Source organism: Struthio camelus, chromosome 2 (genome assembly GCF_040807025.1).
Source record: "Struthio camelus isolate bStrCam1 chromosome 2, bStrCam1.hap1, whole genome shotgun sequence".
NCBI classification, from domain to species: domain Eukaryota; kingdom Metazoa; phylum Chordata; class Aves; order Struthioniformes; family Struthionidae; genus Struthio; species Struthio camelus.
In genome coordinates, this window is record NC_090943.1 from 148,818,965 (window position 1) to 148,831,381 (window position 12,417).

General features: G+C 41.1%; 1 protein-coding gene across 2 annotated transcripts in view; it reads right to left on the reverse strand.

The window, feature by feature from the left end:
* Positions 1–1,199: 1,199 nt before the first annotated feature.
* The window catches only part of LOC104144853 (neural-cadherin-like), a 57,827-nt gene continuing 46,609 nt past the window's right edge, over positions 1,200–12,417 (reverse strand). For both annotated transcript variants that reach the window (XM_068933007.1, XM_068933008.1), the window contains 6 exons: positions 9,644–9,810; positions 8,713–8,977; positions 7,730–7,910; positions 6,043–6,296; positions 4,915–5,069; positions 1,200–4,476 (listed from right to left, as the gene is read on the reverse strand). In XM_068933007.1, coding sequence (XP_068789108.1) covers positions 4,075–4,476; positions 4,915–5,069; positions 6,043–6,296; positions 7,730–7,910; positions 8,713–8,977; positions 9,644–9,810 — 1,424 coding nt within the window. In that variant the 3' untranslated portion in view covers positions 1,200–4,074. The remainder of the gene's footprint in view (positions 4,477–4,914; positions 5,070–6,042; positions 6,297–7,729; positions 7,911–8,712; positions 8,978–9,643; positions 9,811–12,417) is intronic.

Sequence of the window (12,417 nt, forward strand, 5' to 3'; positions counted from 1 at the left end):
TGCCCTGCTTCAGCCCCTTGAGCGTATGTTTTCCAGTGTCTCCCGCCTTCATGCGTCCAGGAGCGAGGAAGCAAAAGCCAGCAGCGAAGTTCGGCATTTGAACAGTGTTACTGTCCTAACGATCAGGAGGGTTAACTGCATGCATTTAATGACTGGCAAGAGAAAACGGTGGGGCTCCTTATTCCTTTCCTGTCACATACAAAGGAAAGGAAGTTAAGAAAACATATTTTTCTAAAGTGTTGAAGGTGTGCACTGTTGTACATAAAACATCCAGTCTTTGTGCTGAGGGAAATAAAGAGTAAAGAACGATCAGATTAATTTGGTATAAGAATGAGTCTACCTAAGGTAGTGGAAACCCCAGAGCGGGCTACTTAAGAAAGCTTTTAGCATTGCTAATGGCAGTTCAGTTTAAATCAGCAAAATTCTCTTCCAGAAAGGTAAGGATATATGATCCCATTACCATAAGATAATACTAATTTCTCCTTTGGAGTTTGAGGAATGCTCAAGCACTACAAAGAAACATGTACAGATTAACTTGAGGTCAGCTAATGCGAAGAGATTCAGTCCAGTAATCGTCCGTAAGAAAGCCTGCAATTATTTAGATGAAAAGTATCATACTACGTCAGTATTCTAGTATAACATCTCCCAAAATGAAAAGGAACAGTAATTGCAGGAAAACCAAAGTATCTAACCCTGGAAGTGGTGCCTCTCTTTCTCCTACAAGAATCAAAGAATAGCTGGGGTTGAAGGGGGCCTTTGGAGACTATCTGGTCCAAACTCCCTGCTCAAGCAGTGTCAGCTGGAGCAGGTTGCCCAGGACTGTGTCCAGTCAGGTTCTGACACAACCTCTTTGGGCAACCCGTTCCTGTCTTCAGCCATCCTCCCATGCCTTGCTATCAGATTAAAGATGCATCTCTCGAGATAAGGCAAAATCTTCACAAGTCCTTCCCCTTTGGCTTCAATAGATGAGGCTTTCATTACCTTATGTCAGAAGATAAAATGTATAGTAATAGGTCTGGGTCATTAAAGGTATCCTCAGCTTATTGCCAGAGAGAGATTTTATCTCCAGTTTTTGACAGTGCTTTAGATACTCTAGTAGCTGAAAGAATTACTACTGATAAACTCTTCCTTCATGCTGAAGCAGTTTATTGGAAAGCTCAGTGAAACTAAACATCAGTAACCTAGGAATTACGCTTTAGATGTAAACTTGCTTAATCCCCATTTACATAGTCCACATCTGTTTATGCCAGGCTCTAAACTGCAAATAGCCAAGACCCGATACCCAAGGTTTTCGGGTATCCCTGTTCCTAGCATGACAATGTCTGGGATAGAAGCAGGATGAATAGCTGAAGGTTTTAACTACTTCAGCCATTTGGTTGAATTTCTCAAATACTTTACCAAGAAAAGAGTAAAAGGCTGTATAACAAGTTTTCAGTGAAGACACAGACTGCAAATCTCTTTTGCCCCAGTCATTGCATTAAGTGACAGGGCTGCTTTTCCTTTCCTACAGGACTTAACTCATTCGCTGACCAACCACAACTTCTGCAGCAAGTGGAGCGAGACATGTTGTCCCAAACGAGTGCCTGGTATGGCCCTTTCTCAGTTGCCACTTAACAGGCACTCGTGGTACACAATGATCCTGCAAGGGGAAAGAAGTAAATGACATGGTCGGTCATATCATTCTCACATACGCACGTGCGCACACAGAATCATACCTTTGTAAACGCCATTATATGTTTTGTTCCAATCTCTTGACGCTTTAAATGTCCCTTGTGGTACAAAATTCCCTTTTTTAATCGAAAAGGAGACATCCATTATATTCAACTCTCTAACTAGATAGTTACCTGCTGTGTGGAAATGTTCTGTATTTTGCAGTACGTGGCCTAATGAGGCAGAAGGGCTTTCCTCTTTCTCATCTATCATGAAGACAGAAGTCCATTAAGTGTCCAGACTACATTGCAATTTCTTAGCTTCTGTCCTGCCAGGTTACTTTGTGTCTTCAGCGATGTGAGGGAAAAATCAACTGCTCCTTCAGCTTTCCTAAGTTAATGTTTAATATGCATTCATATGTAAAATGGCAGGCTTCAGAAGACGAATTGTAAAATAATCCTCTGGGTGACAATAGTTAGCCTGTCTCAAGCATCACTGGTAGCACGTTGTACCAATTACTCTCTTTTGGAAGAGACAGAGTTTACCCAGAGGATAATTATGCTAAGCCTCACTTGATATCAAGTTCAGAAGAGGCAATTTAATAAAGAGTGCTAAAAACGTATATGCATTTAATGAAAATCTTCTAAGAGTTCAACACTCAGTTACCTTACTGATGCTCTGATGCTCAGTAGATTTCATTTGCAGCAGAATATATATAATGTCCCAGAATATAACAGATTTTATAATTTCTTACAAGATCATACTTCTTTAGAAAGCAGGGAAAAAGTACATTAAGTGAGATGCAGTAATATGTTAGATAGCTACAATACTTATTTTTTATGACTTCATAAGAACAAATCAATGCCCATTTGGCACAAAGAAGTCCGAGTCACTCTTTTGGTCCAAATCTCTGATAAATATTGCTATTTTAATGTTGTTTATATAAGTCATTTTATGAAATGAACACAGATTTTTAAATTCAGTTCACATAGTGTTTTTGTTCAAGCTCTTTTCAGTGCAAACTACATTTGTTCTAACAGTATCTCAAAATCTTCCTTCTAAGTACAAAACTAATATACATTTCCATTTCTCACACCAAGCAAAATGGTCAATAGTGATGAAAGGCCTCAATTTAAAACAGTATTTAGAAATCAAAGGAACTGTCAAGAGTTCAACAAAAAACAAATGTGCAGTATATCATGGTGTACTAGTAATTAAAAACTACTAAGGAGAAAACAATTTAAAAAACCTTAGCATCTAAGAGCTTTTAAGCACTCTGTAAGCACTAAGATTCACACATCACCCTCTGCAGTGGGAAATATCCCGGGATTTAAGGGGGACAAGGAGAGGACAAGGGACAGAGAATGAGGAAGAACGTCTTAAAGTGATTTACCCATGGCCATAGAGATGAGTGTTCAAGTCAACATTAGATTTCAGAAGTCTGACTCTCCTTCCATCCCATGCTCAAACCACGCACATTTTTGGGGGAGAGGGGAAGGGTAGGAGGAAGCAAAGAGGAATATGGCAGATTTCCCACGCTTTATATGTGGAGGACTCCAACTTTTACAATAACTACCCTGACTGAAAAGAGTTCAGTTCCAACTTTTGCCTGGATTCCTCCTAACTTCTCTTCAGCTTGCTATCAGCTCTTCTTTTACAACTATAGACTTTGAAGAACGGTTGAAGATGCAATGGAAAGTCAGAAATAAAACCTTACTGAATAGAAATGTTTTTCCAAGTCTTACCACCACTTCTAAGATTAAAACTGTCACAACAGCAAAGCGCTATTCACAGCTAAGATAATTTGATCTTTCTGCTGTTTTCCCATCTCCACAGGTAATTAGAGAAAGAGATTGTAGAGAAAAAGTCTCACAGGGTTGGGCAGCCTGTAAAAGCGAGTGAGCGAGCGTGTGTAATGTCGGGAGAGATTAGAATTAGAAGACAAAAGCTGAGAAGAGAAACATAAATTTAAAGTGTTTCCTAGTTGACTTCACAGTCTAAAATGAATGCAATTTTAAAAATGCCCCACTCATTGCCATCCACATGATAAGGAATCATATTTATACTAGGGAGACAGTAATTCAAGTTCTTGCATCCAAGACAGTTTAGTAATTCACTGTGGTCTACACAAATAAAAAGGGATATTACAATGCTATTTGATACAAATCCTACATTTCAAAGTTTCCAAGAGAACTCATACATTAAAAGCCTTTGCGCTTCTATCTTTGAATATCTATTTATACAGTGCATATAAAGAGACTGTTCAGTTTGTTACTTCTGGGAAAACTGAGTATTTCATACTATTGTTACTAAAAGTTTGCATCAAATAACTTAATTGATTTAGCTTAAATATAAAAAACCTCATATTTTTAGAAGAAGTCTCCGTATGTCATGGCTATGTTTTGAGAGTTCCTTTAGCTCTGGTCACAGACGTTCATTTGAGAGCTCATAGAGTTCTCTGAGCTTGTCAAACTTTGGCCCCCACTCTTGGAGGCAATCATAATTTAGATCTTCATCACCACTAACGGAGTCTAGGGAACTAAGGCTCCCTGCTAGAGAGCATCGCCCTTCTAAGCAGTAATAATGAAGAGTGTCAGCTGGAAGACTCCGTAGATCATTGTCTGCGTTCCAGACGAGCTGAGAAACATATTCCTTGAAATGTGGAACACTGGTAACAGCTGCTGATGACTGTTTTCGATGTGCGCATTTTGGGAGTGAGTCTCTCTTTGGGCCACCAGCTGTCCTACAGTGCAGAGCAGCAGCCCTCAAGCAGAAGTGGGAAACGTTTTGGAGAGGTTTCTTCAGTTCATCTATATCATATGCATTCTGGAAAAAAAGAATGCAAATATCAGAGAGAAAAAACATGAAAGAAAGCACGTTCCCAAAAATATTTTAAAACCCAGTGCAACACAAATCCAGATTCTGTGAGTCTTCTACAAACTGAGGAAAAGAGAGGGGCTAGTTCAGAGGGCCAGGTTCAGATCATACCACATTCCTTTAAATGCTATGCTGATAGTCTTCAGCTAAACCAAGGATGCTGTGTACAAGGTACTATGCTGTCCCCAGGGCGGCCCCCTAAAAGGTGGCCACATTTGACCAGTGTGAAAAGTACAGATCAGACTGCAACAGAAGCCTCCCACTCAAGAGTGTTTTAGTTAAAATACAAACACTTGGGTGAGGGCAATTAAAAAAAAGTTAAAAGTCTAGGAAAGGAAGGTAAGGAGAGGTGTGGTCTGCAAAGACTGAACTGCAGCTGCATCATACCTGGTCACGTTCTCCTCCTCCTTCCTCATTATAATTGAAGACATTTTCTCTAACATCCTCCCAGCTTTCATGCTCTTCAGGAATGTGGTAAATTCCTCCCTTCCGAAACCCTGAACTTCCCCACTGACTCCACACTGTGTAGGAGACCAAGAGAGCTGGAAAAAATGGATACACATATTTGTTACATGACATATTACAAAGTATATGTCATATATAGTCATATATATGTCATATACATGTCATAGTTATAGGACTCCTGAGATATCAAATCAACTCTTATTTTACAAGCAAATTCCCAGGTAAGAAATGCGTAATTGTTAGTGTATAAGCAAGTTATTTTCAGGAAGGTAAAGAATCATCTCTATATATATTACATCATGAACTTCATTAAAAGAGTATTTTACTTACCTAAAGGAATCCATTTAAATAGAAGGCATTTTGGCCAATCTCTGGCCTTTCACCAATCCTGAGTAAATAAGATACCCAAAGTAAGTAAAACACTTTTAATGAAGGTTACAAGTGCAATATAATCATCAGAATCTTTACTATTCTGAGATGTACATGCAGTTTTTCATTACCAATATGGGAAAAATGTAATTTTATGGGATATTATTATTTCAACCAAAGTGCATCTAAAACTGGACACATTTTGAACATTTCTTTCTGCTCCTCATTCTTAATGAAGCTTGTCTCATTCTCAAAACCAGAGAGGTCATAAACTCTCTAGAGAAAGCTCTCTGCCTTCCTAACACGTGAACAGCACATACCAGTTGTAGGTGCTACCTAATATACATGTAAGGGTTCAGGGCAGGTGGAAGTTTCAGATGGAAATGGCTGCACATGGATTTGCACGCACAGACGGAACGCCCCTGTTTAAGAAGGAGTGAAAATAAATGATTCTGGAAGAGGAAAATTCTAAATTTGCTGGAACTGGCTTTAAGCAAGTAAACTTTAACCATGTGCTGATGCCTATCTCTTAGCATCCTCAAAGGAACCCCAACTGGTGATCTCCAGAAGAGGTAAAACACCGGTCACATCCAAGAGGTAAAGCAGACTTGACTCAATAGAGCAAGGTGCAAGATGACCCCCCTCCTCCTTCCCCCCCCGCCAACAAACTTGCTTTCCTACCTAGGAAGACGAGAAGACACATGCTGATTGCCAGAATAGAGCCAGAGCTGAGTCCAATTGGTCTTCCTGCCTTCACTTGGCTCATTTCACACCATCTTCCCTTGTAACCATCGGGGCACTGGCAGATAGTCTTGTCTTGGGATTGGGCCACACAGGTACCCCCATTCCTACAGGTCCAGTGTCCACAAGGTGAAGAGGTACAATGTCTGAGCCCTGTAAGGTTATCAATCACTTCTACTTTCCCAGCCGGACACCTGAACAAAAAAAGCACAAGATACTTTTTAAGCAGGAGAAGCACCTGGAGTTGTATGTTTCTTTGGGCCAAGTTTGTTGCTTTCATCTATTTCTTTAAAAATAACAATTAAAGTCTTTTCAGGCAAATCACACTTCCACATCGATAGCATGAAACAGAGGTAAACTCTTAACATAGCAAGCTAGTAGGCTTAGGAAGATGTGAACCTATGTTCTGCTTTCCCTGTCCGGGTAACGTATGAAAAAGTTTCACAGATCTCTGAGCTTCTGAGCAGATTAACTCTATTTACAGATGGGTCTGAAAGCTCTAACAGGAAATGGATAACTGAGACCAGAGGAAAAAGGGCTAGCAAGCACTTAGTATAAGCTTGATAACGTTCACTTGCACCTTTGGGAAAAACAGCTCATTGCCCTGCTGGGAACGACCCATTTTGAAGTTCTGAAAGGCAACCTGCAGAGAAAGTGTTTTCTTCTGATATGAAATTGGAGAGGCAATGCAGGAACACTCTGAGGAGCACAAGACCTGCTTTCTGCTCTCCAAAGAGGAAGTACTAGTGAATAAATGGAAGAGTGTCTTTAAATTGTTCTTTTATAAGTGCACTGGAGAGAGGAGTGTCCCAAGGCATGTTAAAGACTCTCTCTTCCATCTCACAGTCTCTTTCACCAATGATTCAGTAGGCCTCAGAAGTGCCAAAAGTAAATGATATTCCTATCTCTAGCCATGACACAAGTTCATCTAATTCTCGCTGAATTCTGGAGGAATTTAAGTGGTAAAAGCACCTTCTCCCAGTCTTGCATGATCGCTTTTTTTGAACAAAAATGCCTATATTTTCATTTGCACATTTTAATACGTTGGTAATTTTCTTCAAAGGTTGGATCTTCTCCAAGAAACTTACTGAACAAGGTAGCAGGCTGGGGTGCTCTGGTTCTGATCTTGGGCAGCCAGTTTTAGAAACGAGCTTTGTGACAGTCTAATTTTGAAAAGCTCACTATTTCATACAGAGTATTATTAATTTTGACACGTTTACTCTGTGTGTGTGCATACATATATATATATATACACACACACACACACACACACATATATATACATATGTGCATGTAGGGGTGTGTGTATATATACATACACACAGAGGAATAGAGACTAAGGCTTTTGCAATCCACCTTTTACTCAGAGTATTTCGTTTCCTCACTGGCTTGTCATCTTTTCAGCATGGGGAAAAATGGTGAAGCAAATAGATTCCATACCAGACCTTACAGGAAACAGCACGTTTGGCTGTGATGGGGGGGTGAGATGGAGAGTAGGATTTGTCCTTGAGACACCCCTTCTAACCAGCAGCAGCAAGGATTTTCACTGTTAACAGTAATTTGCCTGACCAAAGGTGGAAAGAAAGAGCTTCCCAATCACCCCAGGGAAAACAAAAGCTTAATATACCGGCATTCGTATTTTCTCCACAGGTCTACACAAAAGAAAGGGCTGTAACAGGGCTGGCTGCTGCAGGCAGTGGAATGGCATCCCATCGTGATACCTTGTCGCCTTAGAATTAAGCCAAATTCTGTGCTTTTGCCTTCCACGAGAAGCGGCTGACCGTTCAGCTGGACATCACGCATACAACCTGCACCACAGCAGGGGAGCGCACAGAGAAATACATTGCGTTAGCAACTTCCACACCTCAAGCCTTGCCCGTGACATACAGGCAGGAGACCTTAAAGCATGCTGCACTGTTGAAAAACTTAAAACCTTTACATAGGACCTTATACCACTTACCAGTTTTATTTCAGAAGAGCTATAAGACATGTGTTCGAGTGCCCTGGTTGATTTACAGACCTATGGTGCTTCTCCAGGGCAGCCTGGTTGGGCTAATGCAATGATTTAGCAGAACTGTTCTATGAACCATTAACACCTTCATTAAATTAATCAACATTTCAAAATATAATCATAAAAGTGGGACTGAATGAAAGGTAACATAATGGAAAAGCTGCCTTCTGTTGAGCCACAGTCTCAAAGTCCCAGCACCTCCACTGGAGGAAATGGAGGGAGAACTGTGAAACGCCTTGCAGATCTTTACCCTCCTACCAGAAAAGGTTGCGTCTGCTCCTTAAAACTCTTCCCAGTCAAAAAGAGAGTGGAGTTCCCACCATAACTTCCCCGCTTGGGGCCTCTGGCATGGGAAATAAAAACCTGAAATGCTATTTTTGAATACCTACAGGAAATTTCACAACTTCCCTAGGACCAGATTTAACAGCAAATGGAGAGTAGAACATTAGCTCTGAATTCCCCAGTAGAGGAGGTGGGATTTCATGGGCAGAGCAGTCTCCATGGGAATTCTTACTTGGATTTTAGACTCTTCAATACCCCTGAAGATTCTACTGGCAGTTTTTAACTCCCTCCTTTTGCAAACTCATCATATCACTTACCTTGGAAATCGCTCTCTGAACGGTTGGGAAAGCGGTTTCCTAGCACAACGCTCACTCTGTCCATTTCAAACCATCTGTTTCTACCCAAGACAGAGGTCACTTCTTGATCACCTCCGCCGTCATTAACACGCAGGGTAAATTCGTTGTTGTAGCGCTCCATGGTCAGCAGAACCCACTGGCCATTGTTTATACGTAAGGTGCTCATCCTCAGAGAGTAATTTTTGTCTCCCAAGCTGAAGTTTACACTGAAGGAACCCCCAACCACCTAAAACAAGATGATAAACTTTTACTCGCAATAGAAATGCACATCTGAATGTTATGACAGCGGGCTGCCTCAAGAAACAGACCTCAGTTTTAAATACAAATAGCACTCTTGTTTTTAAAGGTGCAATAAGGTGCTGTATTGCAAGATAAAACCCACAAGAACAAAGTGCAGGTCTAGGAATTACCAGCTCTCTTACCTACAGGGCCTTCTCTCTTCTAAATAAGATGAGATTTTTCATCAGTCTTCTATCTGTTGATCTCTATCTCTTAAGTCTTCCTAGCTGACCCTCCAGTTATAGTTGCAATAGTTAGCCTCTATTTGGCTAGTATCATCCACATGGCTTTTTTTCAACAGGCAAGCAAGACACAACACACTTTCCCACTCCAGGTGTATCACATACACTAACCTGCACTTTTTGCAGCTAGAACTTGTGCTACAAAAAGCTATTACTACATTCTGTTGCAGCCAAGAAACACTGTTCTGGCTGTGCTTTATTTCTGAGAAGGACAACACAAATGAAAGCAGTTTTTCTCACGTGGAAAATTCTTGGTCTTTATTACATTGAGGAATAGGTGTCTTTAATCAGAAAATGCATCTTCTTCTCTTACTGTGCTACTCTGTGACAGATTAAGAGCGCTTGAATAGAATAGCTTTTGGACTGATCACCTCCAGTCGGATGTATCCATTCCCATCTGCAGAGGCCAAGCTGAGGAGGGTGCTGTGGGAGATCCGGGTGCGCACCATCAGTTGGATGTGAGTGCTCTGGGCAGTGAGAATGCTTCTCGGCTCATAATGGATCCAGCTGTCCCTTCCAAAAGCCCATTCTGGAAGTGCTAAACACAACACACAAACAAGAAATCTCAGTACTTCCTGCTCCCACAGATTTCCTCAGCTTAAGAATTTACCAATTCTGAATGTCAGAATTTTAGCTATTAAGAAACTCTAACAACATAATGAAGCGTCACGGGAAGCACTCCCTGCTTCCAACAGGAAATTCCCTCCAAGGGAATTAAGAGAAAAAGAACAAGCCAAGAATACAGAATTTAGGCATAAAAGGATGATGTGTTAATGTCTCTAAGATTCTGCCTGCACAGGCTGCACATTCACTCAATCACTCCTACACTAGCCCAATAATCTTTTTTTTTTTTTTTTTTTTTTAAATCTGAAACATATCTTCCAGTAAAGTATTTGGCTTTGATCTGAAGACAAAAAGATTTAGAACCTCGTGTTTCCTTCAGTAGTTTAGTCCTGTGGTTAGCAACCCTTACTGTTAGAAAATATGCACCTTTCTTTCCATTTCAGTTGGAACAAAAGAAAGCCCTGGGGCAGGCACAGAGTCAAAAGTCAGAATCCGTAACTTTTTTTTTTTTTTAATAGAAAGAGAGATTAAGTCAGTGTTTGTTTATTATCTTAACTAAGGAAAACACACTGACATTCACTGTTTCCTCATCATCCTGGGGACTCCGTCTGAAAGTTGTCCAGCAGAGAATTGGATGAAGATGCTGTACACCCTTTCGGTAAACCAAATATGACTAAACCAAAAAGACCCTGGCGCTCTTGTGCAGCAGACACTCATTTCAGTCTCATTCCCTGACAGCAATCCTAGATCTGCTTGTTCTGGGCACAACTTATTTGGAAAAAGAAATTTCTTCTTACCAAATAAAGATATACTCTGAGGTAGTCATGGAGTGACTGGACAGGAAGAACGTTGGGTTACCAACAGCTAATCAGAGGACCGTGTCACATAAGTAGAAGTCCAAAAAGTGCCCAATAGGTGCTGGGGCACTTAGTCTGGTTCCCAAGATATGAAATATCAAATGACGAAGAGACTTAATCTCTGCACTCCCTTTTCCTCTCACTCTTTTTCCTATCCTTTTCCTTCTTAAAGGGTATTTTCTTCTCTAGCTTATCTCCTTATACTCTTCCTTGCCCACTGTTCTTTTTTGTTCACTATCTCTGCATCTACAGGCTCTAGCTGACAAGAAGACAGGGATTTTCTTGGGATGTTCTAGTGATTCCTGTCCCCAGCTGTCTGCTCCTTCCTGCAAGCAAGGCTCACCCATTGATAAAACATCAGCTGAACACCAGCATTTTACAGCCCAACTTATTAGAAGAAACTGGAACTAACCTGAGTTCTCCTTATACATCAGGATGTGATTTGTGGATTTTAAGTAATTGGTTCCTGAGCAACTGGCTTCTACCACCAAGGTGCGGGGTAGGAACCAATACAGCTGTCTCAAATAAGCAGTTGGGCTTGTGAACCAGCGCCCCAAGATACTGCAGAACAGAATAAGACTTAAAGCTAGGCAGACTTTTATAGACCGGTATGATCTGTCTGCAAAACATTAATATAAATAACTGATCTATAGTAACCATTTATGTAGCCATTATAAACACTCTGAACAATGAAGGCTCCAGGCTCAGAATAAGCCAATTATGATTCTGGTCCTCTCAATCCTCACCACAGTGGACAGACAGAGCTTCCTCTGAGGAATTTAATGTCACCTTTCCAGTCTTGTGTGAGAGATGGAGAAAGGAGGAATGAGTGTGGCTCCTTGTAAATGGTATTATTCCTCTCTCTACAAGAAGGAAATCTAAGCGTTATTACGTTGAAAAGATACGCACAATACACCACCAGTCATGTCTGTTAATCACAACACAGTGACTCAACAATAGCTGCACATGGCCCTTTCCAGCTGATCCCTGCTGCTCATCTTCACCTGCAGCTTATTCAGATTACAGGACTCAGGGGGCTAATTCTCTTCAAACACTGCAGAGAGCCCCAGATTTTATGGGACGCAAGCGTTGATTACAGGCTGTTATAACCAACCCCATCGTTTGCACCTTGTACACAGAGGGAGAAGACTGACACAGGGCAGGTAAAATCCCAATAATACTGTAAGGCACATCTGATTTCACATGCACCTCAGAGCAACGACCGTGTCTGTGTGGAGAGTTGCTGAACATATTGCATTAGGAAGGACGGAACCAATTTCAAGCGTATGCCCCTATGCCCTGAACATGGCCCTGGGCTGCTGGGAGCACTTTACACATCAAAGAATGTATTTCTTAAATTTATGAATTGCTAAAATTTTGCTCTTTTTTACAATGCCTCTGAGGTTTTCATTATCCACCCTTGCATGTTTTTGTTCTCTGATGAACGTTTCACGCCGATTTGTACAGGATAACGCGCATGTGCTGGAGCCAGTCTGATATTACGTCCTCACACGAACCCACTGCTGTGGTCTAAAGGTGTTTTGCAACCTTGAGTTCACGCCAGGGACCGAGGGAAGTGCAATTATCCCCCTTTTACAGATGGAAAACTGGGCCTAGGGGAATTGAGGGATGCGTCCCCACGTTTCACAGAGAGAACATAGCAGGATCTGCCATGTCCCAAGCTGGCATCTAGTCACTCTTATGACCTCCACAGGATGACAAAT